The sequence below is a fragment of the Procambarus clarkii genome, chromosome 93, assembly GCF_040958095.1.
Source record: "Procambarus clarkii isolate CNS0578487 chromosome 93, FALCON_Pclarkii_2.0, whole genome shotgun sequence".
NCBI lineage: Eukaryota > Metazoa > Arthropoda > Malacostraca > Decapoda > Cambaridae > Procambarus > Procambarus clarkii.
The window spans coordinates 8544274-8566552 of NC_091242.1; the positions used below are offsets into that span (position 1 = coordinate 8544274).

A 22279-nucleotide genomic window follows, 5' to 3' on the forward strand; every position below is an offset into this window, starting at 1 on the left:
GCTTTGTTTACATTTAGTAAACAGTTTATTAACTCCAAATCTCTATGAGGCTGTTTATAATGATACTAATCTTGGGCTGTGGAATTTAGAAGATTGTAAATTGTTTATTAAATGTAAACAAAGCTGGCATGATGGAGGAAAGATGTAGATGTTTTGTAAGTTATTGTATAAATGCTTGATCAGTGCTGGCTCTGGTTCACATGATGTTTGCTCCACTCATATCAGCTCCATTAATTCTTAAGTTTGATTCAGTTTTTGGGTCTTAACCTCGTCAAAGTGGAAATTATAACTTGACTCTTGTAACTGATCATAAAAGGAAGCAAAGAAAAAATATTTAACTTGAGATGGATTGGTTCTTTTTCCTGATCAGGTGTTGTGTTTAACCCAACAACACACACTTGTGATTTCAAATGCAAATGGGTCTTTCATCCAGTGTTTTTGTTTCAAATATACCATCCCCTTTTCTGGAAAATACTGCTCAAAACTCACTCACATAGACTGAAGATGCAGCTGTATGTCTTGTTGTTGTCCTCAATGTGTTGCAAAAGTGTTGGGAAGAATGTAGCAATCAGGTTGTCCTACTTTAAGCCTGGCTTGCCAAACCATTGTACTGATCTCTTGAATCTTTATCTCATTACTGTGTATGCATACGTAATTTTTCCCCTCTCACGCAGTTTTAGATTACGTTCATTGAGCTTTGAGAAACAACTGCTAAATATGATAGCTTTACTATCCAATCATCATTGGAAAATAGCTCTGTCATTGGAGATTTTTTTTAGTTGGAAAATATGAATCTCCATTGCTGTCACAGGAAAGCCACTTAATTAATGAATAATACAATAGGTGTGATTGGTCAGCTCCAATTTCTAAACAAAGTTGTTCAAACAAATAGTTATTCAGTGAATTTCCTTTGATAGACAACTTCTACTAACTCATTTAGAACATTTCTCAAACAGTCAGGGATGCCTTTAGCAACCAGAGCTTCACAGTGAATGAAGCAATGATTCCAAGATGTCGCATTACCTGCTTCCATTGATAGTTTACTCACAACCCCACTGTTTCTTTACCTGTTACATTTGCTGCTTCATCAGTTGTAACCCCCCTTGCCACTAGCCCAGCTCAGTTTATATTTTACTACTTCATAGTCATTCATCACTGAATATCTCTGACCCACTTGTGTGTGTAGTCAAGCAATACAGTTCAGCAAATCCTGTAAGAAGTCCTCTTTCCATGAACATGTGAGTACTCTCGTCTAGTTGGATAGCAAAATCTCCAACAAACTGGAGATGTGAAACCAGCTGAAATTCTAAGGCTTCTGCAATATCACTATTTTACAGAGAAACTGTAAATTTTGAGAAAATGTGTTCCTCATCGATAGGGACACATTTGATCTTATCTGCCGACTTTTAAGCAAGAACTATAGTCACTATATCCACAGTAGCTGGAAGAATTACCCTAGGTATATGGCCCTTTCCATTTTGCTTTTTGATTAGTAACTAGACAGGGTACCAACTGCACTTTATCATTAACAGTACTTGATTTACTAGGAATTTTCACTAATACAGTACAGTAAATCCATTTGGACCTTCATCTCTGAAAGTATTCCACTGGTTTTCCAATAAGCTCAGCACACTTTGTCTCGAGGTGATTCTTTGATTTTGATGGTTTGAAGCTTTCATTTACAAGAACTTCACTGCAAATAATACACTGTGACCTAAGTTCTCATTTTTCCTTTCCACAATTAATGAAGTGATACCACACTTCAAAAATTCATTGGTGCATTGTCTTATCCATGGCTTTTGTCTTCTTGGTAGGCAGTTCAGAGAAGGATGCAGATCCATCTCCCTTTCTCATCACATTTTCACTCTGTGTATCTGTCTGTTTATCTTTCCTCATTTGTACCAGGAGGCTTTAATGCCTCCTGGTACAATGCCTCCTCCTTAATGAGTGGAGCAGCAGCTCCACTCATTATATTAACAAAACAATCCATTTTATCTCAGGATTAGGGCATAAACTTAATATAAGTAAACAAAAAGAACCATTTTACACACTTGAAGATCAAATGCAACTAAACTTGTGTTTGTTTCAAAGGCACAGATGGGGTAGAACGTACTCGTTGTAATGTATGCGTATGAATCATGTCTGCCTACCTTCCCCTCTCCTCTCTGCTTCATTTATCCTCTGTTGTCATTTTTCAACCATGCCAAAGCTACTATTAGTGTTATGATTTAATAGTTTAATAAATAAATTATTAATGACAAAGGTTATAATAAGATTATTATGTATTTATTCATATTTCAAATTCCTAACTATTTCATTGTCGCCAATATTTTTCCACTTTTTATTTATTAATTTATTTATCTATTGTGAACCTGCAAACCAGTCAGTAGGTGGTTACGACCCAGTAATGGGTCGAGACCCGGACTTGAAGAACCCAGTATTATGCAGCATTTCGTGTTAGTTGTAGTTGTATGTATTTGCTTCAATGAATCATTTGTTATTTTTAATTGTAATGAAGGTTTAAAGATAATGTGGAAATTGGGTGAAGTATCAGAATATTTGTAATTTTCCTATTAAACAGAGTTTGTTTACATTTTGTCCTCAGTAGTAGGATGATTATACATGTCATGTAAAAGCAGAATTTACTATCATTAAATTTGTAAATTCTTGCAAATGTATGACAGTAGTTGTGTTGTCTAGTAATGTTTATTTCATGTGTATATTTTACCTTGTTCCTGCCAGAATTTCAGCACAGACCATGATTCTTTTTTACCTCTTATCAGAATGACTCTCCAGCGGTAAAGAAAAACAATGTTATTGATAAGCCTACTACAGTGTCTTCAGCTCTGGCTGCTGCTGATGACAGCATGGATGGTGGAGATGGGTGGGGAGATGAGGAAGAATGGGGAAGCTTAGAAGATGGGGTGAGGACAACTTTATTCATTTTGCAATGTCTTCAACTCTTCATGTTGATTCTTAGCTAAATATTGTTGTATGATTGTCATACTGGCTTAGTTTTCACATTTTCAGTGTTTGAGATTCCTACATTATATTTTGTTTGCCATTTAACGTTGTTTCTTAATCTTTAAATGGCTTGCTAAATAAAAAAAAAGCCCTACATTGTGGTGAATATTATAATTTGTTCACAAATCTAATGTAAAATAACTTGCATTTGGCAGTTTGAGCACAGAAAGTAAATGCAGATAGCAATTGGAGCCATTTAAGGATTAAGTTGCATATCACAATTTTTATTATTATAATATGAGACATGATCAACATGTTTGCAGGCTGAATAGTTGCAATGAACATTTAACACTTTCTGGTCTGCCTATGGACAAAACCAATTAGACCGAGTGTATATAAAAAGTTCCTTTATGAGCAGGACACTTGAACTATCCCTTTGGCGAGATGAGGAAGTCCAGCCCAGGGTGACCACATAAAGTTCTCATAAACACTCGAAGACTTTCCAAGCATCACATGGCACCAGAGAGACCACCAAGAAGAGTTCTTGCAGACTGCCAATTGGGACACTTGGGTGATGACCCTAACTGACAAAAGATTTCAGCACCCAGTCTAATAAACAGTTCCCTGTCTTGAACCCAATCGCATTCTGACTGATGTAGAGAACAAACTCTGTACACTTGGTTTGAGACCTTGGTGGGTGGGATGAAATATGAGCATCTGAATATGAAGTTTTTCATATTTATTAAATTGTGATATTTTTAGGCAGATGCTCCCTGAGCTATGTGTAATTTGGGAATGAGAAAATAGAAAAAAAAAACTGAAAAAACTAGTTTTGGGTAGACTCCTGAACTTTGTATAGTAGTGGGATCCCAAAAGTTGCAGTAGGACACCCAGGAGAGAAGCAACTTACCTGGAGGAGAGGCAGCCAGGTGGGACACACTGATGCTGCAGGTGAGGAAATCTGGCCAAGTTGTGAGTGATGAAAGATCCAGTTGTAACTGCAGAAGCCCTGAGCATGAATTTCGGAAATGTTCATCAAAATGGCCAAAACTTTGAAGGTATCAAACATCGGAAGCTCATGTGGCCAAGGATACTACAAAGGGTGACTCCACCACTTCCATCCACAAAATCAAAGGATGTGTTTGGTGCCATATGGGGTGCCATAAGCACAATCAGAGAACACTATAAACATCAAAGGTTCATGGTTGTTCAACATCCTCCCAGCGAGTATAAGAAATATTGCCGGAACAACCGTGAACATCTTCAAGAAAAAACTAGATAGGTTTCTCCAAGGAGTGCCGGACCAACCAGGCTGTGGTGGGTATGTGGGCCTGCAGGCTGCTCCAAGCAACAGCCTGTTGGGCCAAGCTCTCACATTTACACCTACTTTGCATTTATCTTTTCAAAATTCATTTATTATTCTTTACAATCACTGTATTTCCAAGATGCTGTGTTCAGATATTTATTGCTGAAATGCAATGCATAATTAGTGGTTTTTAAAATACTGTATACATATAATGTACTGATCTTACTAAATAACCACTGAAGTTTGATCCTGGTTTATGATTATTATTATTAATATTATTATTATTTTATCATTATTATCATTATTATCATTATCATCATTATCATCATCATCATCATTATTATCATCATTATTTTCAAATCCTCAAAGTAATGTGTTGTACCTACTTGCCACCACAGTTATTCACTTACCATAACTTCAGTTTTATTTAACATCTTCAGTTGTCATTATAGTTGCCAAATTGTGAAAGTTAAATAGTTTGATATTTAATATACGTTTATGATTTAATCTTGACAGTTATGTACCTATTAATGATTGACAGATAATGCTTTGATAGAATTGTTTATGAAAGTTGTCAACCTTCATTTGCACATCGATGCAAATCCCAGCACTTGGGCTTGGACCTAAGTTACATAATTTTACATAGTTACTAAGTTACTTGGGCTTGGACCTAAGTTACATAGTTACACAGGCAAAATTTTCAAAAACAAACATTTATATATGGACTGTATATGAACCCCTCTATAACTGGTTATATTTTAATAATATAATAATAATGTTTATCCCAAAGAGTGTGTGTACAAAGAACACAAAGTAATGTACAATTGTAGTAACTGGAGTTACACATACTACTGAAGCCACTATAAGGTAAAGTGTTTTGGCCAACCTGTTGATATGTGTTACGGGAGAGTTGTAGAGAAAAACATTACTGTTTCTTAAATTCATCTTCATATGCATTACCCTCATAACTCATAATAGGCATTCACACCATCAGTGTCTTGAGTTAGGCAAGTATTTACAAGTCTTGTTTGTCGTTAGACTCAGCTGGGTGGTAATATTGAGGATAACAAACTTGGAGCTGCTGTCAACGCAGAGAGCAAATCACCATTGTCAAGCAGCTTCAGCGCTTCACTACCAGAGGACAGTGATGACTTTTTTAATTCTCTTATCAGTGACCAGGTATGTCAGTGTGTATGTTGTATGTTAGGGGAGGGGCTGGGGTTGGTGTGTTGGAGAGAGATGGGGAGGAGGCTGGGGTTAGTATAGGAGGGGTGGGGGGAAAGTGGCTGGGGTTTGTGTGGGAGGAGGCTGGGGTTAGTGTAAGGGGGAGGAAGAGACTGCCACTTGGCTGGCCAGAGTTCGATGCTTCATAGGACAAGTAGTCGGTTTGTTTAAATATAACCTGCGTGTTCTGGCAAGTGTGTGCTACATTGTGGCTCGTGTTTTCTCAAGTTAATTTGATTGCTTTGAAGAGAACGTGTCTAATATCTCTATATTAGTGTCTAATATAGAACGTGTATTTAGTTCTTAGTAAAATGTGTCTAATTAGATATCTAATATCTAATAAAAGAGTACCTGGTTTCTTTGGGGACGGAGTGTCGTGGATTAGCCGCCCGATGCACCATCCTTTTTAAAGATCTGGTGATGGTGTATTGGTTAGCATGCTGGACTGCTAACCAATACACCATCATAGTCACCATCCCCCAGAGCTTGATGTTTCATAGGAGAAGCAGTCAGTTTGTTATATATATATATATATATATATATATATATATATATATATATATATATATATATATATATATATATATATAATATTATATTATATTATATTATATTATATTTTAGTATGAATAAATACATGGGGTGCATGTATTTAATGTATTTATGCACATATATCTGTATATATATATATTTTCAAAGTTATACATAATGAACTCCATCTTTGCCACAAACAACTTACTAAAGCAAAAAATAAAAAATAAAGTTAGAAACATTGAAAATAGATCAACAAAGTTATTCCCATGCGGCAAATCTCCTAAGTTTTACCCAAAAATGCAACTTCTCCAGGCAACTATGGCTAAACTACAAGAGATAGAGACTGTACTTGGCTTTTGTTGCTTCCTGGGTGCTAATTAACAATACCAAAAGAACAAATACTGTTTTTGGAGCACTTTAATTTCTTTGCTCAGCCAGAGTGTCACAATAAATCTGGTGCATCACAGTGGTTAAGAAGATCAAAAATGCTACTTTTGCTACTGCCATATTCAGCGCACATAACACTTCTTGGGACTCCACTCTCCACCTTCTTAATTATTTCAACTTTCTTCTCAAGTTGAGAAGAAAGTCATCACTGACCTCTTTATTTGACGTATCCTGCTTGTTGATACTTTCACTGACACAATAGGTGCATTTGGAGATGACTTGGTGCAGATGTTTTTAGATTTTGGTGATACTGTACAGTATATCCAACAAAGTCATGGAATGAATGCTCCAGTCTCATGACAAATTAAAACAATGGGCCGTGAATCTGTGATGTCAGAGGGTAGATGGCACTAGAGTGGTGCCTGACACGGTAAGTGAGCAAACTAGGGCATCTAACACCCACCACCCGGGTCGCGAGGCTTAGCGGACACTTGCCCTATGAGGTTACCGAACTATTTTATGCAAACCTAGCACTTCCCGAACTTAAGTAACCGAACCAACCCCAATTGGGAAACTGGAAGTTTTGAATACATGGCGTTCGCAAAGCACGTGGCTGTCTGTACCTAGACAGTGTTTACTTTGTGGTTTGTGTAATTTTTATTAGGCTATGAACCACTATATTTATTCCATTTGGTTAAGACAGAATTTCAAACACCTCATATTGGGAAAAAACACTAGCTAAACATGACAGTTTTCAGTCTTATAATTTATAGTTCAATATTGCAATGAAACTAGCTGTTTTAATGTATGTTATATTATGCTTTGCTTTAATTGTCTCTATAAATGATGTTCTATATGGGATATTTTTATCGACATCATAAACATGTGAAATGATTATATTTGTGTAACAATTTAAGGCAAACTAACATTACTTCCTTTTCTCAAGGGTGCCAGTAGAGGAGTTGTGTCACGCACTTCTTCACAAGTCGTCTCCCCCACCAAGACTTCTGTGAAGGCTGACTGGGATGAATGGGGTGAGCAGGACACACTAGGTAAGATTGAATTATGTTTATTTTATATATTTATATATGTAAGAGATTCTTGTAAAACCACTAGCACGCATAGTGTCTGGGCAAGTCCTTCGGCTGTTTTTTGAGGGTGAACCCAGGTCACACGGCGGTTGCTCGAGCAGCTGTGCAGGAGCCTGAACTTTGCTCTGGTGGTTTTTCCACTGGGTAGGGTTTGATTTTGGAGGCTGTTTTAGTATCTTCATGGCAGCCTCTTTCGCCGCTCTCGTGATCATTAGGTTCGATCCCAGTGTCCTTGCGTTGCTGGCTTCCTCTTCGGGTTTTTCAGGGTTCGGTGCCATGGTGCCTTCCTCTTCCCTCATTCGATGTGTTCACGGATGCCTCATCTCTTGATTGGAGCTTTGTGACCAGCACTCACCAATCCGGCCAGGGTCGTTGGGGGCTGTCCTTTTGTCGGGCTCACAGCAGGTTCAGAAGTTTGCGATGGTGTGGCAGGCACTGTGCTGGATTCCGCTTCCTTCGGGCATTTTGTTTGTTAGCAGCCTTCTCTTTCTTTTCTGGCGAAGTATGAGACGGCGGGCTTCTGAAAGGGTTCGTTGGTTGTGGATGCTTGGGTGGTTAGGCCGGTGGTGCATCACCTGTTGTGTCCAGTGGTAGCTTTACCTCACTATCTGGGCCCACTGGTTCTGTGACGGTGGATCCGGTTTCCCTGGTTCCCTGTTCCAGGGCTCGTGTGTGTCAGGTTGTCCACAGTGTCATCAAGTCCAGCCAGCTTGTGTTCTACCCTCATGCCCATGACGTTCAGATGTATGCCGCACTGGTGGCTGTTTTTGGCAACATTTCTTGGGAAGACATTCGGACACGGGGGTTTTGGAGGTCGAACAGGGTCCAAGCCGTCAGGTATTTAGTGAACGGTTCCTTCCTGGCCATGTGTGGCTTTGGTGCACCTGTCACTGCCATCTGTCTCTTTTTCGTCTTGAAACCTGCAGTACTGTCGCCTCCCTGGTAAGTCCCTCCTTTTACTTATCTTTGCGTAGTTAGGTAGTGAAGTTTCAGATAGCTTCAGGGAGGTGACGGGGTTTCCCACAGAAAATGGCATTTCATTACATTTAACTCTGCTTCGTTGTCATTTGAAATTGTTCTTTCTGCATGCATTGTTGTAACAATTATTATAGTGAATTATGTAAATGTTTTTTATTTTCAGTGCTTAATAATTCCGGCATGAAGGGAGATGAGCAGCGTAGGCAGCGGGAAGAGAAAAAACAACAGAGGCAGAGAGAGATAGAGGCCAAGCGAGCAGCTCGTGCTGGACCTATGAAACTGGGTGCAAAGAAAATCTGAAATACATCTCAAGGAAATTGTTACGTTTGGGCATTTGTTAAGTCTAATAACAAGTCTAGATGATACTTGCAGTCGAGTTTTAAAGAGCACATTAAATAACTTGAAAATTTTGATTTATTTGTAAATATGTACTTTTTATGTATTGCCTTATTGATCAATTATATAATCTTTAAACTTTCACAGTGATATTATTGTATAGTTTTCTGTATTTTTGTAGCACTTTATTTGTTATATACTTTACCCAGTAGACCAATTATTATATTTAGAATGTGAATTTGTTTGCAGAATAATCTTCCAAAGTTTTGTGTAAAATGCTGTATTGTTTGTTATACATTCCTCTTTTTAAATCCTAAATGCAGTGCTTGGAAGCTGCTGTTAAATTTATAATTTTTCATTATCATCCAGCTTATGAAATTAAGCTTTTAGAATGTGGCAAACATGGTGATAGGTTCAGCAAGTGCAATAACCCAAATATTTAGATAATTGGGAGAACATGTAAAAGGTAAGGACACTACTTACCTGTTGATTACTTGTTGAAGGTTCCGGGGATCAGTGTCCCTGCGGCCTGGTGTTTGACCAGGCCTCCTGGTTGCTGGTCTGATCCACCGGGCTATTTGATGTGGGTGTTCACAGCCTGATGCATGAGTCACAGTCTGGTTAATTAGGTATCCTTTGAAGGTGTTTGTCTAGTTCTCTTTTGAACACTGCGAGAGGTTGGCCAGTTATGCCCCATGATTGTAGGGGAAAGAGTGCTGAAAAGTCTTGGGCCTTTGATGTTGATAGAGTTCCCTCTCGGTATGCCTATTGCGCCTCTGCTCTTCACTGGAGCTATTTTGCACATCCTGCCATGCCTTCTGGTCTCATTTGGAATTTGGAACCAGTCCTAATATTTTTCAAGTTGTTTCCCTAAAAAGAAAAACAAAAAAAACGTGCATAGCAGTGAATGAAAGATTACCTCAAATGAGCACTAAAACAGCAGGCTTGCAGTACAAGTGTGTAAGAGCTGCAGACTACCATTAACAGAAATGAGGCCTTTAATTTAGATACTACATCTGTGTGCATGTTCCTAAGTAATCCCGACATGGTAACTACCCTATTATGGTAGTAGACCTTGATTGCTCTGAGTCCAGCACACACTGTTGCTGAGTTCTTTTGGGTTGCTGCTGAAAGAGCAGCAAAACCAAGGCTGCCTGTGGCTTCGCTACCCATGTGTTTGACATATATAGAAACCCATATATAAATATTTCTTGTTTCCCTTCATCTTGAGAATCAACCTACTCAATGGGTGGTGCTGCTTCTACAGGGCAACCATGCTTCTTTGATAAAGAGATGGGGTAAAATAGGAGATTCTGTGGGACCCAACTAAACAAATCTGTTTTTCTAGCTAGTGGGCCCTAGCTGGATTTGAATCAAGTGGGCATTGTAGGGTTGGTTTTTTCACAGGTGGGCAGGACATTGTTCCAAAAGGATAAAATTTTGGGAACTTGGTCCATTATGACTGGAAATGTTGGTGACCATTCCAGACAAGACTGAAAGGGGAACCAACAACCCTGCCAAAGTCCATTGGTCCATTTTGAGGCAAGGACTGAGACCAGGACATCTGTTGATTTTGAGGAATAGGTGGCCACCTTTGGCTTTCCTATTGGTCTCTGGGTTGCCATGCAGACTCCTCTGGTTACCTGTGTATACTTGTACTGTTACTTCATTACACACAGAGATCGCACTAACGTGATGCATCAAATGAACAGTCAAGGCAGTGTCTGGGATGCTCCTGGACGCATGTTCAAATCTTCGTCACGGCCCTTGTGGATTTGTTCTTGTACTGTTACCCCTGGCATTGCCTTTGGTACTTATGCCTCCCCTTGTTGGGCTCTGTGGTGGGTGGAGATGCAAGAAAATGAACTGTAATACAGTATACTTTTTATTTAATGCATTCTCTTTCCTCAACCTGTAAGACTCATGTGGCGGGCAACCAGGACAAGTCAGGCCTTTCTGGAAAGTGTGCTCCTGTCTATCTTAGAGAGGAGCCATCTGACTTTGTTATGCCCCTATTAGTCCTTTTCCAGCCCTTTTCTGCTGTGTGTGTGTTGTTATAGCTAGTATTCTGTAACCTGGTGTGCCAAGCTCTTAGTTACCGATCAGTTCTTCAATGAAGGTTCTGACACTTCAGTATATTTGTTTCACTAGTCCTGTCAGGTGGTGGTGTCTTCCTCACCCTCAGTTCTGCTCTCTCACCTCTCACCCTCATTTGATGGTATGTTTGGTCCACCTACTTGGACCAAATAGTTTTGTCTCAATTTTACTGGTGAGCATACAGTTGTTCATCTACTACATGTAATTACCTAAGTGAGGAGATGAGAGGATGAGAGATATGCTCATGGTGTCCCTTCTTCCTAATACTCTTCATAATATAACATTTTGAAACTACCAACGGTTTTGGTCTCCATCATCTCACTTATTCCAGCTGCCTACCACTGCGAAAGTGAACATTTTAATGTTTTTTCGTCAGCTTTGCTTCCTTAGATTCAACCTATGTCCTCTTGTTCTATAAATTGCAGTTTTCAAAAATTCTTCATTGTCAATTTTGTTGAATTTTGTTGAATGTTATTATTTTGTACATAATGATCATATTGCCTCTTTTTCTTCTATATTCTGGCTTTGGTACATTTAATGCCTCTAACCTCTCCTCGTAGCTCTTGTTTTTCAGTTCCAGAAGCCATGTAGTTGCACGTCTTGCACCTTTTCTAGTTTAATGATCTTCAGTCTGGGGGCTGTAATGTTATCTTCATTCCCAAACAGTGTGGCATACATGTTATGGAAAATCATTCTCAGTAATAGGGATTTTTTTGTTGCCCTGCTTTGTGTTACAGACGTAGTGATTACGGCCACCAAGAATGCGTGACTGTGCACATATAGGTTCCATCATTTTCACACCCCAATCTTTCTGTTCGTGGCAGGGGAATTTTAAAGACCTTGCTTGTATTCAGACTATCTTAGAATGTCAGGGACATTCCATTTTCCTTGTACATACATTCACCCATTTCCTCATGGTAAGCATACTCACCCCTCCATATTGCAAAAAAATCCAGTGTTGAATGTACGAAAAGGCTGGCTCCTGGTGGGCTCCTCAATCTCTTCGTGGAGAGCCAAAGTCATTAACGTTGATTCAACAGCAAACTAATGCCACTTTTGCATATTGTGCCTGCTTGATTGAAGCATTTGACAGTGGAAAAGATTGCAACATTATGTCCTTTGACTTTAGCAGAACTTTTGACACCGTTCCTTATGAAAGAATGATTAGAGAGGTAGAGGCTCATAAAATTGGGTGTGCTATCTTAACCCCTGTATTGTGCATATTACCTTAAGATGCTGAACTGGTGATGCACATAGCACCTCAATGTGTTTTTAGGTATTGTGAACGATTCAAAATTCCCTCGAGTACACGAGGCTCGTATCTTATTCCTCAGGACTCCAGTAAACAGACACCATCTTGAAAAAAAATGGTCTGCCTCCTTCCTGGCTGTGAGTGTCTCAATACTGCCGGAGCGACCCAGGCTAGTATATGCAGCAGGAGCTCACAGCACAACTACACAAGTTGGGGGCCACAGAACCACTTAATAATGAATAAAATTGGTAACAGCAATTATTTTATGAGTTTTTTTTTCTCTCTCTCTCTCTTTCTTTATTTTTAGGGATATTCCTGCACGGGCCCTAAGCCTCTGGCTGGCCCACTAAGTGTTGCTTGTTTCTGTTTTACTTGGGCGGTGTATGAGTATTTATGACTCGTGTGGGTGCCTCAGTAAGATTTTGTCCCATGTGTTTAACAACTTCTGCTCTGTTGAATCAAAATTGAAATCTTAGTGGGTTTGTAAGTCTGTACTGTGTTAGATATTGTTCCAGTGGTCTGTTGGACATTTCTCCACAGTGCTGACGTTTCCTCTCATCTTCCGGAACCTGTAAGCCTATTTCCCATGCACATGGGTATCCAAGCCTGATGCGATGTAAGTGTACTTCTGTTGTTCTACTGTTCCCTTTCATCAAACTAAGTGGTTCGTAGTTGGTTGAATTCTTGTACCAACCCACAGATCCTAATGTTGCAACTGTTGTGTTGTGGTCACTGTACATCTTTTGCATTGCTCTGTTTCTAACTACACTGTACTTTCTTAATCTGTGATAGACTCTGTGGTATGTAAATGTCTACATTTCTTCTCTTAGTTGCAAGTTTTGCAGCTTCATCTGCAATGTCATTTCCTGTTATTCCTACATGACTTGGCATGGATGTCATAGATGATCTTGACTGTAATAAAAATTATGTACAAGGTTCAGATATCATTGAACACATTGATAATTTTGATGTTCACAGCAGGAGGCATACATTCACAGTAAGCAGCTGAGGTTTCATGAATTTACGCATCATGCAACGTGACCTCATGTTCCATTGGAAAGTTATTCATATTCATGATTTAGTAACAGGAATCTTATGATAATAGCAGTGTTGTAGTAATAATAGCAGTGTGTGTAGTTTCAGGGTAATTTGGTCTGTCAGATGATGTCTGACAATGAGAGCTTCTGTAAACTGCTGGAGTCAGTTGGTCGTAGCACCCAGCTCTGTACTGTGTTAAGATTTCATTACCACACACACCAGAATTACTTGGTGGTTCGTTATGCTTTATAAAAATATACATAAGTATATGTGTATATATAGAGTAATAACAGCAAAAACACTGTTTTATTGATCTAAGAATATAATATATGTATCACTAGATATAAGCACCATATTTTTGAGGTTGTGGTAAAAGGTGGGGTAAATAAGTACTAGTAGTAGTAGTACACTAGAGCTGTAGTGCACTCTCACTTTAGCATTCTCACCTCCAGGTCTTCCTTCCACTCTCTCAATGCCACTGTCCACCCAGGGGGAGCACCTTAGTTGCCCTCGGAGTTATAGTTCCTTGTTCCCGTGATGAGTAAGGTAAGCCAGCCGTTCTCTATATTTTTTATCCAGTGTGCTTACAGTCACAAAGAACTAGGCTCTGCTAGGCCGACTTGCCCGCTAGAAAGGTAAAAACCGCCTAAGGTCGCTAATCTGCCCTTTGCTCATTTAAGGCCAGATAAGTTCCTCTAATCACAGTGGTATAAACGTTCCAGCCTCCTACTTGCTCAGTTTCACCTCAGACAAACATAATGGAGAATGGAGGAGTTGATACGAACACCACAATAAATTATTTTAACCATTTACTAGAATTAAAGATACACAGTTATGGCCTGCAAATAACGCAAATATTTTATAGATGGCAACACACCTTCACAAAAGTCAATGATACTCTGGCAACACTCCAACCGTCGCTTTTTAGGCGACTATTTGCTAGGCTCTCTCCTCCTCTTTAAATGTTTATTCATGCATCAGGCCACTTGTCACTTTACTTAACTAATATATGTACACTGTAACTCCTCACAAATAATGAACAAATAGCCTAGATCCTCAGTCTTGAAGAATAATGCACAAAGTTTACTCTTAGTCCAATATCACCATAACAGGGCCTTTCACCTAAAAATAAATCTTACCTCATATTCTTATAATACTGTATTTAATAAATGCTTTTTAACAGCAAGCAGGTAAATGATCTACCTTAATGACAGAGCCTGGACTCTGCAGACTTTATAGCACATTGTGGTGGGTTGAATATCCGTCCAGAACTCTGCGCATATGAAATAGGCCTCTTCTTCTGTTGGTGTCTCTTCTATAATTCCTCGGTAGGTCTCTTCTCAAGTCAGGTATGCTACTCCTGACCACTGATTTCCTCCGTTGATTGCACCAGGAGGTAGCAAATGTTACCCAACCTCCACTAGTTGCTCCATGCTGGGATACTAGTCTTTCTCTCTTCTACTGTAGAGACTTGTAATATAATTGCTTGCTTCCCTGGAGTCGTTATTACTGCTACACCCAGACCAAGACTTTCCATCGAGTCTCCCAATGCAGTTCCACCTCTTGGAACAGCCCACGTGTTGAGCCTCGACCACTAGCGTTGCCTCTCGAGACAAACTGGAGCTCTGCCGTTGTTGAGCCTCTTGTGAACTCCTATCATTGACCAGCTCCTCTACACTTCCTCAGAAGCTGACCTGTATCTCCTCCTCTTTGCCTCTCGAGCACTGCTTTTGATTACGTTCTGGAGGCTTACCTCACTCCAAATCAAAGGACCATCAAGTGACACACCTGGTCACTGTCTCTCCTGGTGGCAAGTGAGTATGGCTTTCTCACCTCCAACGCAGGGGCACCTGACATCATGCCACTACACGCCTGAGGCGCTTACTTGATTAATCAACCTGGCTATGCCCCTGCAACTGACCAGTCACATCTTTTGCAAGCAAGCACCATGACACATACCCCTAGTATCTCTTGGCAGGAAAATGACCTCCCACCTTGAGCTGCTCCATGATCTTGTGGATGAGCCGCTCTCTCGCCTACTCTCATTCGGATCTAAAATGGAAATATATTTATTCTGTGGGCTCTCGCCTCCTTTTAAGTGACATAAAATATAACTTTGCTTCTTGTAGATATTTAACAGATGGGAGAGGAGAATACTAGCTAGCCTCAGTATATATTGCACTATGTACTGAGCCTATATATCAGTATATAGTATAATAACAGCAAAAATACTGTTTTATTGATACAAGAATATAATATATGTAACACTAGATATGAGCACCATATTTTTTAGCATAGCGATGTTCTACACATTTAGCTATACAGGCATACCTCAGAATAAGAGTTTAATCCGTTCCTGGAGACGCCTCGCCTTCCGAAAACTCGCATTCCGAAGTTAATTTCCCCATAAGAAATAAAGGGAAATGAATTAATCCGTTCCTGACTACCCCAAAAACCCCACATCAAACTAAATTTTTATACCTAATTTACCTAATTCATCTAAATAAACCTACAAAACTGTGTTCCAGTTATTACTTACCTTGCTGTCGAGTGCTGTAGGCGTATGGAAGATGGTGAGGAGGGGGGAGGAGGAGAGGAGTTACTGTTTGGAAGGGGAGTCCCCTTCCATAATCACATCACATAACCCCATGCCTTGTAACACTATGGATACCACTTCTCTTTCTAAATTTTTCAAACCAGCCCCTGCTTGCCTTAAACTCTTTCTTATCTGCATCACTCGTTGCAGGGGTATTCTTTAGAAGGTCTTCGTGCAACACCCTGGCTTTCTCACAAATAATGGCCTCCGAAACACTATCACCCCTCAACTCCTTGTCGTGTATCCAAATTAATAACAACTTTTCCACTTCAAGAATTTGTGGTCTTTGTGCCGTTAATGTTCTTACTCCTTTTGCCACTTTAGCACCCATAATGTTATTTTTCTTCTTAAGTATAGTGCATATTGTTGATGTGGCTTTGTTGTACTGCCTACAAAGTTCAACAACACGTGTACCGTTCTCATGCTTCCGAATGATCTCTTGTTTCTCCTCTATTGTCATCCTCACATGAGCTTTCTGGCCTTTATCCTTACCACTGGCTTTCTTGGGACCCATGGTGAGATATATAATAACAAATTGTATAGACAAATCACCAAAAATCCAACAAAACACTGAAAATCCGCGAGAAGAATTGATGTGGGGGTAGTCACTGAGCGCGAGACAATAATAAACTGAGGGGCGGAGGGGCGACGATCGCCGAACCACCACGCGCTAGGTCGGCTGTACGCGTATCAACAAACTCGCGTCCAAACTCGCCTCCCAAAGTAACCATCGCCTTCCGAGACAAATTTTTGGAGTAAATACACCTCGCCTTCCGAAAACCTCGCATACAGGGACAATCGCATTCCGAGGTACCACTGTATAATATTCTCAAATTACACAGTAATGAATAATATTACTGCCAAAAAATAGATAAAAAAAACATTCAAAGACATTGAAATACAGTAATTACGTACAAATGTACAGTATTTGTGTCAACCCGTCGCACTGCTGGGCTGAAGCACACCGCTGCTGGTGAATATTCTCTCAACGCCTGAATATTGCCAAACTTCCTCACCCCATCGTGGCCAAATTGTCACGTGCAATACTTTTTTCAGTTTCCTTTGATCAGAGAATGCATGTTAACAATATTAGAATGAAAAATATTTTTGTGAATTGTTTTTTATGGACATAATGGGATTGTCAATTTAAATTAAAGCGCAATTCAATGGTTAGGTTGAATAAGCATTTTGACCATAACTTAAATCAATTTAATTATTTATTGATTTTATTACTGAATGAGAAGTAAGCTAGCATATAGTACAGTATATGGATTGTTCAAGAAATGTAGCAAATAATATACCAATTTTAAGTGATACATAGAAATATGACAAAGTTAATCCCAAGAATTAGAAACCTCCCTTTTAAAGAGAGGGATTAAAAAGGCTTAATTTACATTCTCTAGAAAAACAAAGAGTAAGGGGTGAAAGGATTGAAGTATATGTACTGTATGTATGAAATTGTATAACAGTAAGTATAAATAAGGTTTTAAGTATACCTACACAAAATAGTATGCGAAACAATGGATAAAAATTGTATGAGTTTAGATTCAGGAAAGACTGGTAAATACTGATTTGGAAATAAGGTAGTTGATGTATGGAACAAATTACCAGATAACAAAATAGATGTAGGGATCACTAGATCCTTTCGAGCATAGGTTATGCATACTGTATATATAGGAATGAGTTTGGGTTGATATAAATAGAAACTGCTTCATGTGGACCAATAAGCCCTTTACAATTACCTTCATTCTTATGTTCTTATGAAGAACAAATCACATGCATTTAAATGTGACCTAACGCTGTGGCCTTCCTCTTATCACCGTAAAAAATCATGGTAACTGTCTATGGCGAGGCTACATATTTGGCCACACATGAATAACTCGTGGCCACCTTATGGAACAGAGACCTGCATGTTAATGTCAAAACTGCATTTTTTCATTAACAGACTCTCATTTCCTCAGTTTGCTGATTTTCTAGATGACTGTAATCTTGTTTCCCCAATATTCTTTGATAAAATCCTCGGAGAATATGATGACTGTGACATCACTCACCTCGTGTCTTTTTGCTTTTGTATTGGCATTTTAGGAATTGTGATTATCCTGTAACACAGACAGCACTAGATAGTCTTCCAGGCTTGGTGTCTTCTTTTGATAATTACGTTCTTCCCAAGTTATATTCCATAGGTGATATTCACGTAAATTGAACAGTTAAAGTATGAAGATGGAGTGGTTTCCAGCAGGCAAGTCTGTGTACTAGCATGAAAGTGTTTTGTAATTATTATTGTAATATTGTTTTCCTTGACTTCTCAAGTAAAATAATGGGAATGGAATCGATATTGTTGTTAAGCCTTGGTTACATAAGCATACTATAATGAGAATTGATAACTGAAATATAATGTAACCACAATATCAGTGTTAAGGGTAAAATTAAGATGTATAAAGTGTGTGTGATTTTTGTATCATTAAAATTTTTAATAAATAACTTTTAATTACATACATAACCTGGTAATCACATAAGCATAGATTAGTTTTATATCTTAATAGTGACATAATTACTTATTTTGCTCTTGAAATATTAATGTTTTTGTCTTGATTATTCAGATCAATTTTGACCTGACCCCATGTGTCACTGAGGATCTGGGTAAACAACTATGTTTTCTCGAGTAGGGTGCATTTTTTAGTAGCACAAACAATAGACCAGGTGTTTCACAGTATATTATGCATACCATTCCAGGCAGCACCCTTTTATCACAAATATTTTTTTTTATTGGGGCACTGGTGGCTGTGTGGATAGCACGCTGGACACGTAATCTTCTGGCCCGGGTTCGATTCCCGATACCAGCGAGAGACAATGGGCAGAGTTTCTTTCACCCTGATGCCCCTGTTACCTAGCAGCAAATAGGTACCTGGGAGTTAGACAGCTGTTATGGGCTGCTTCCTGGGGATGTGTGTGTGTGTGGAAAAAAAAAAAAAATATTTAATAGTTAGTAAGAGTTCATTGATTGAGGCGGTCTGAAAGAGCAGAGCTTAACCCCCGCAAGCACATCTAGGTGAATACAAGACAAGCTTGGCCACATGCTGGGAGTATATCAACTTCAAGGTATTCTCCAGGTATATAGCATTTGTAGCACTTTATGAGCATCAAGGGTGATGCTCACTCTCCTCGAGTAGCCAACTACCTGGGATTTATTTCCCAATTTACCTCGGATATCCGTCATGTCAAAGGAACTAATAATGTCATAGCCGATGCACTGTCTCGACCCACCATAAACCACGTCATGACAAACCCAGCTCAGGTGGACTATTGTGTAATCAGTAAGGCCCAACGGGAAGACCCTGATCTGCAGCGATTACGAACATGTGACACCTCACGGACGGGAGCACTTAGGCCCTACATTCCTGCCCAGTTTCGCTGGAAAACGTTCTCAGTATTTCACTCCCTAGCACACCCAGGAGTACGTGCTTCCTAGAAACTACTAACGGAGCGTGTTGTATGGCCAGGAATCAATGCCGATGTTCGACGATGGACTCGCTCATGTCTCCAGTGCCAGCGAGCGAAAACACATCATCACACAAAGATCCCTCTTCAACAGTTTCCATTACCTTCTGACCGTTTTGAGGTGGTGCATGTAGACATCGTTGGACCATTACCGTCGGCAAGAGGATATTCTTATCTACTCACCTGCATCGATCGATTCTCCAGATGGCCGGAAGCAATCCCATTAATCAACGTCTCAGCTGAGTCAGTGGTCCAGGCTTTCCTCTCTGGATGGGTCACCCGTTTTGGCAGCCCCTCTGTCATCATCACCGACCAAGGACGACAGTTCGAATCATATCTATGGAAGGAACTTATGGAATTCCTCGGCACCACACATAACCGAACCACAGCATACCACCCTGAGTCGAACGGAATGGTAGAACGCTTTCATAGACAACTAAAAGCTGCCCTAAGAGCTCAAGCACGCCCTGATGATTGGATCGACAACCTTCCATTAGTCTTGCTTGGCATCCGTTCGGCCACGAAGGAGGGCAGTGGATTCTCGGCAGCAGACTTAGTATACGGATCTAGCCTGCGGCTTCCGGGCGAATTCTTAACCCCAACGCCACTTATCACACCCCCAGACCCCACTTTTGTCCAGAAATTACGGGCGGCCATGACAAACATTCGGCCTACACCACCACGCCAACCGACAACTCGTGCTACATATGTGCCTCATGAGCTCCACACAACTGAACACGTGTTTGTAAGAGTCGACGCTGTTCGACGCCCTCTACAGTCACCTTACGAAGGACCATTTAAAGTGGTTTCTCGAACATCGAAGTTCTTCACCATTGAACGACGAGGACAGCGGGTAAACATCTCCATCGATCGCCTTAAACCAGCACACTGTGACGCTGCCCCAGACATCCCTCCAGAGACACATCCGCCGACTACGCAGTTCACTTTTCGACCACAGTTACCAGCAGCACCGCCACCTACGACAACGGACGATCCTGTACGACCTCCCACCCTACAACCCCAGTTACCAGCCGCACCACAACCTGATCCTACGACGACGGACGATCCTGTGCGACCTCCCACCCTACGACCCCAGTTAGATGACATCAGCGAAGAGGAGGAAGTTAACTTTGATGGTTATGTAACGCGAACAGGGCGTACAATTCACCGACCAGCTAAGTTCCTTGATCAAGTATTTTTCCTTTCATCCCCTGGGAGGGGGAGTTCTGTAGTGAGTAGATTATCCCAATAATATACTCGCTCCAAATGCATTGTTAATATTCCTGTCAACCTTTGGAGATGAATGAGGTGAGGCGTTGCCCGGGCATATAAGCAGCAGAATAGCAAACATTAACTAGTCTACTTTCAAGTGTGGTCTAGAGCAGACACTTGCGAGATACTGTACCGACGCTCAGTGGGCTCAACTCACACCAAAGTATCACCTGTGTACTTCTGTATATTCGACCAAATATATATATAGTATCTTAGTGTCTGTGTTTATTTGTCACTATACTTTACGTAACAATAGAACCGTTACAGATCTTTCTCTAGGGGGGCTAGGGTTTTTATAAAAATAAAATATTTATTATATACCCCATATCCATCCTTTGGGTGGTAGTGGAAAAGGTTAGAGGCACATAAAGGGCTTAGGGAGTAAGCCCCAAATTCATTTTAGCTAAGCGAGTTAGTCCTAATACGCTAGTTACAGAGTCCAATGCATGTTGTAGTAGTATCAAGGATGGGTTCGAAAACGACCATATTTATAGTCTAAGTCAAGCAGCTTACAGTTGTGGTGGTTTAATAAATTTTATTATTATTTTTTTTTAGATATATACAAGAGTTGTTACATTCTTGTACAGCCACTAGAAAGCGTAGCGTTTCGGGCAGGTCCCTGCAATACGATCCCCGCCGCGAAGAATCGTTTTTGCAACCAAGTACACATTTTACTATTGACTTAAGGCTACAGTTAAGGATTTGCGCCCAGTAAATCCTCCCCGGTCAGGATACGAACCCATGACAGCGCTTGCGGAACGCCAGGCAAGTGTCTTACCACTGCACCATGGGGACTGGTTAATTGATTTGGTTAACATTCATACCACCAATGGAAGGCTGTCTAATATTGATTTATTCCAGTGCTTTGACAGATTTTTTTCTCGAAGACAAATTTGTTGATGCTATGAGTTTAAAGGCATGGAAATTAATCAAATTTGTATTATGCATATTTATTACATTAATGAAGCTTGAGCATAAAGCATAAGTCATTTACCATGAATACAAGTTATCGTTGTGTATATAGTGCAAAGTGCTTTAGCACTTAGTAGTACATCTCATCTCAAGATATACATCTGTAGCGAGTACAAACAATATGTACTCCCTACAATCTCATTATCTTAATGGCGTAACTAATTAGCACTAATTACACAAGCTATAATCCTATTCCTATTTACAGGTAACATTCTTTCCATTCTGGTTGGAGGAAGCTGAGGTGCAGTCACCGAATATAAGCAAGCAAAAAGTGAATAGCGCACAGTGCAATTTCCACAGTCAAGAATGTAGCACTCGGCGTATGCAGTTCTAATCGACCCCAAGACGCTACAGCTTCGACACAGAACAGACAACAGACTAGGACCGCATCGAGCTACAAAGCTCTCCCACATAGAGCGGGCGCGACTCCGGCCACACTCAGCTCTCTGCTCTGCTCCAAGCTCCGTCTCAACGTCCACGATACTGCTGTATCCAAGACTACTAAATAAATATGAAAACCCACTAAACACTGTATATCTAATCTACTCAACAACGTAACATAAGCGTACGTTACGCATTAGTAACAGCAACAGGCAGCACCTCGTCTAAACTCTTCAAAATTAATCGTTATTACCAGCAGTGTTAACGTTCATTATCTTTATGGTGGGAATTATCATCGTATGTGGTTTTTAAACCTTACATTCTGCACACACGTTATCTATACCTCGATATAA

The 22279-nt window shown here is 40.0% G+C and overlaps 1 protein-coding gene across 3 annotated transcripts in view; it reads left to right on the top strand.

The window, feature by feature from the left end:
* yata (N-terminal kinase-like protein yata) overlaps positions 1–20789 on the top strand; it is a 49130-nt gene extending 28341 nt beyond the window's left edge. For 2 of the 3 annotated variants that reach the window (XM_045728588.2, XM_045728587.2), the window contains 4 exons: positions 2784–2924; positions 5309–5449; positions 7362–7467; positions 8648–20789. In XM_045728588.2, coding sequence (XP_045584544.1) covers positions 2784–2924; positions 5309–5449; positions 7362–7467; positions 8648–8784 — 525 coding nt within the window. In that variant the 3' untranslated portion in view covers positions 8785–20789. The remainder of the gene's footprint in view (positions 1–2783; positions 2925–5308; positions 5450–7361; positions 7468–8647) is intronic. The other variant, XR_011226089.1, reaches the window with a different exon arrangement.
* Positions 20790–22279: the final 1490 nt, after the last annotated feature.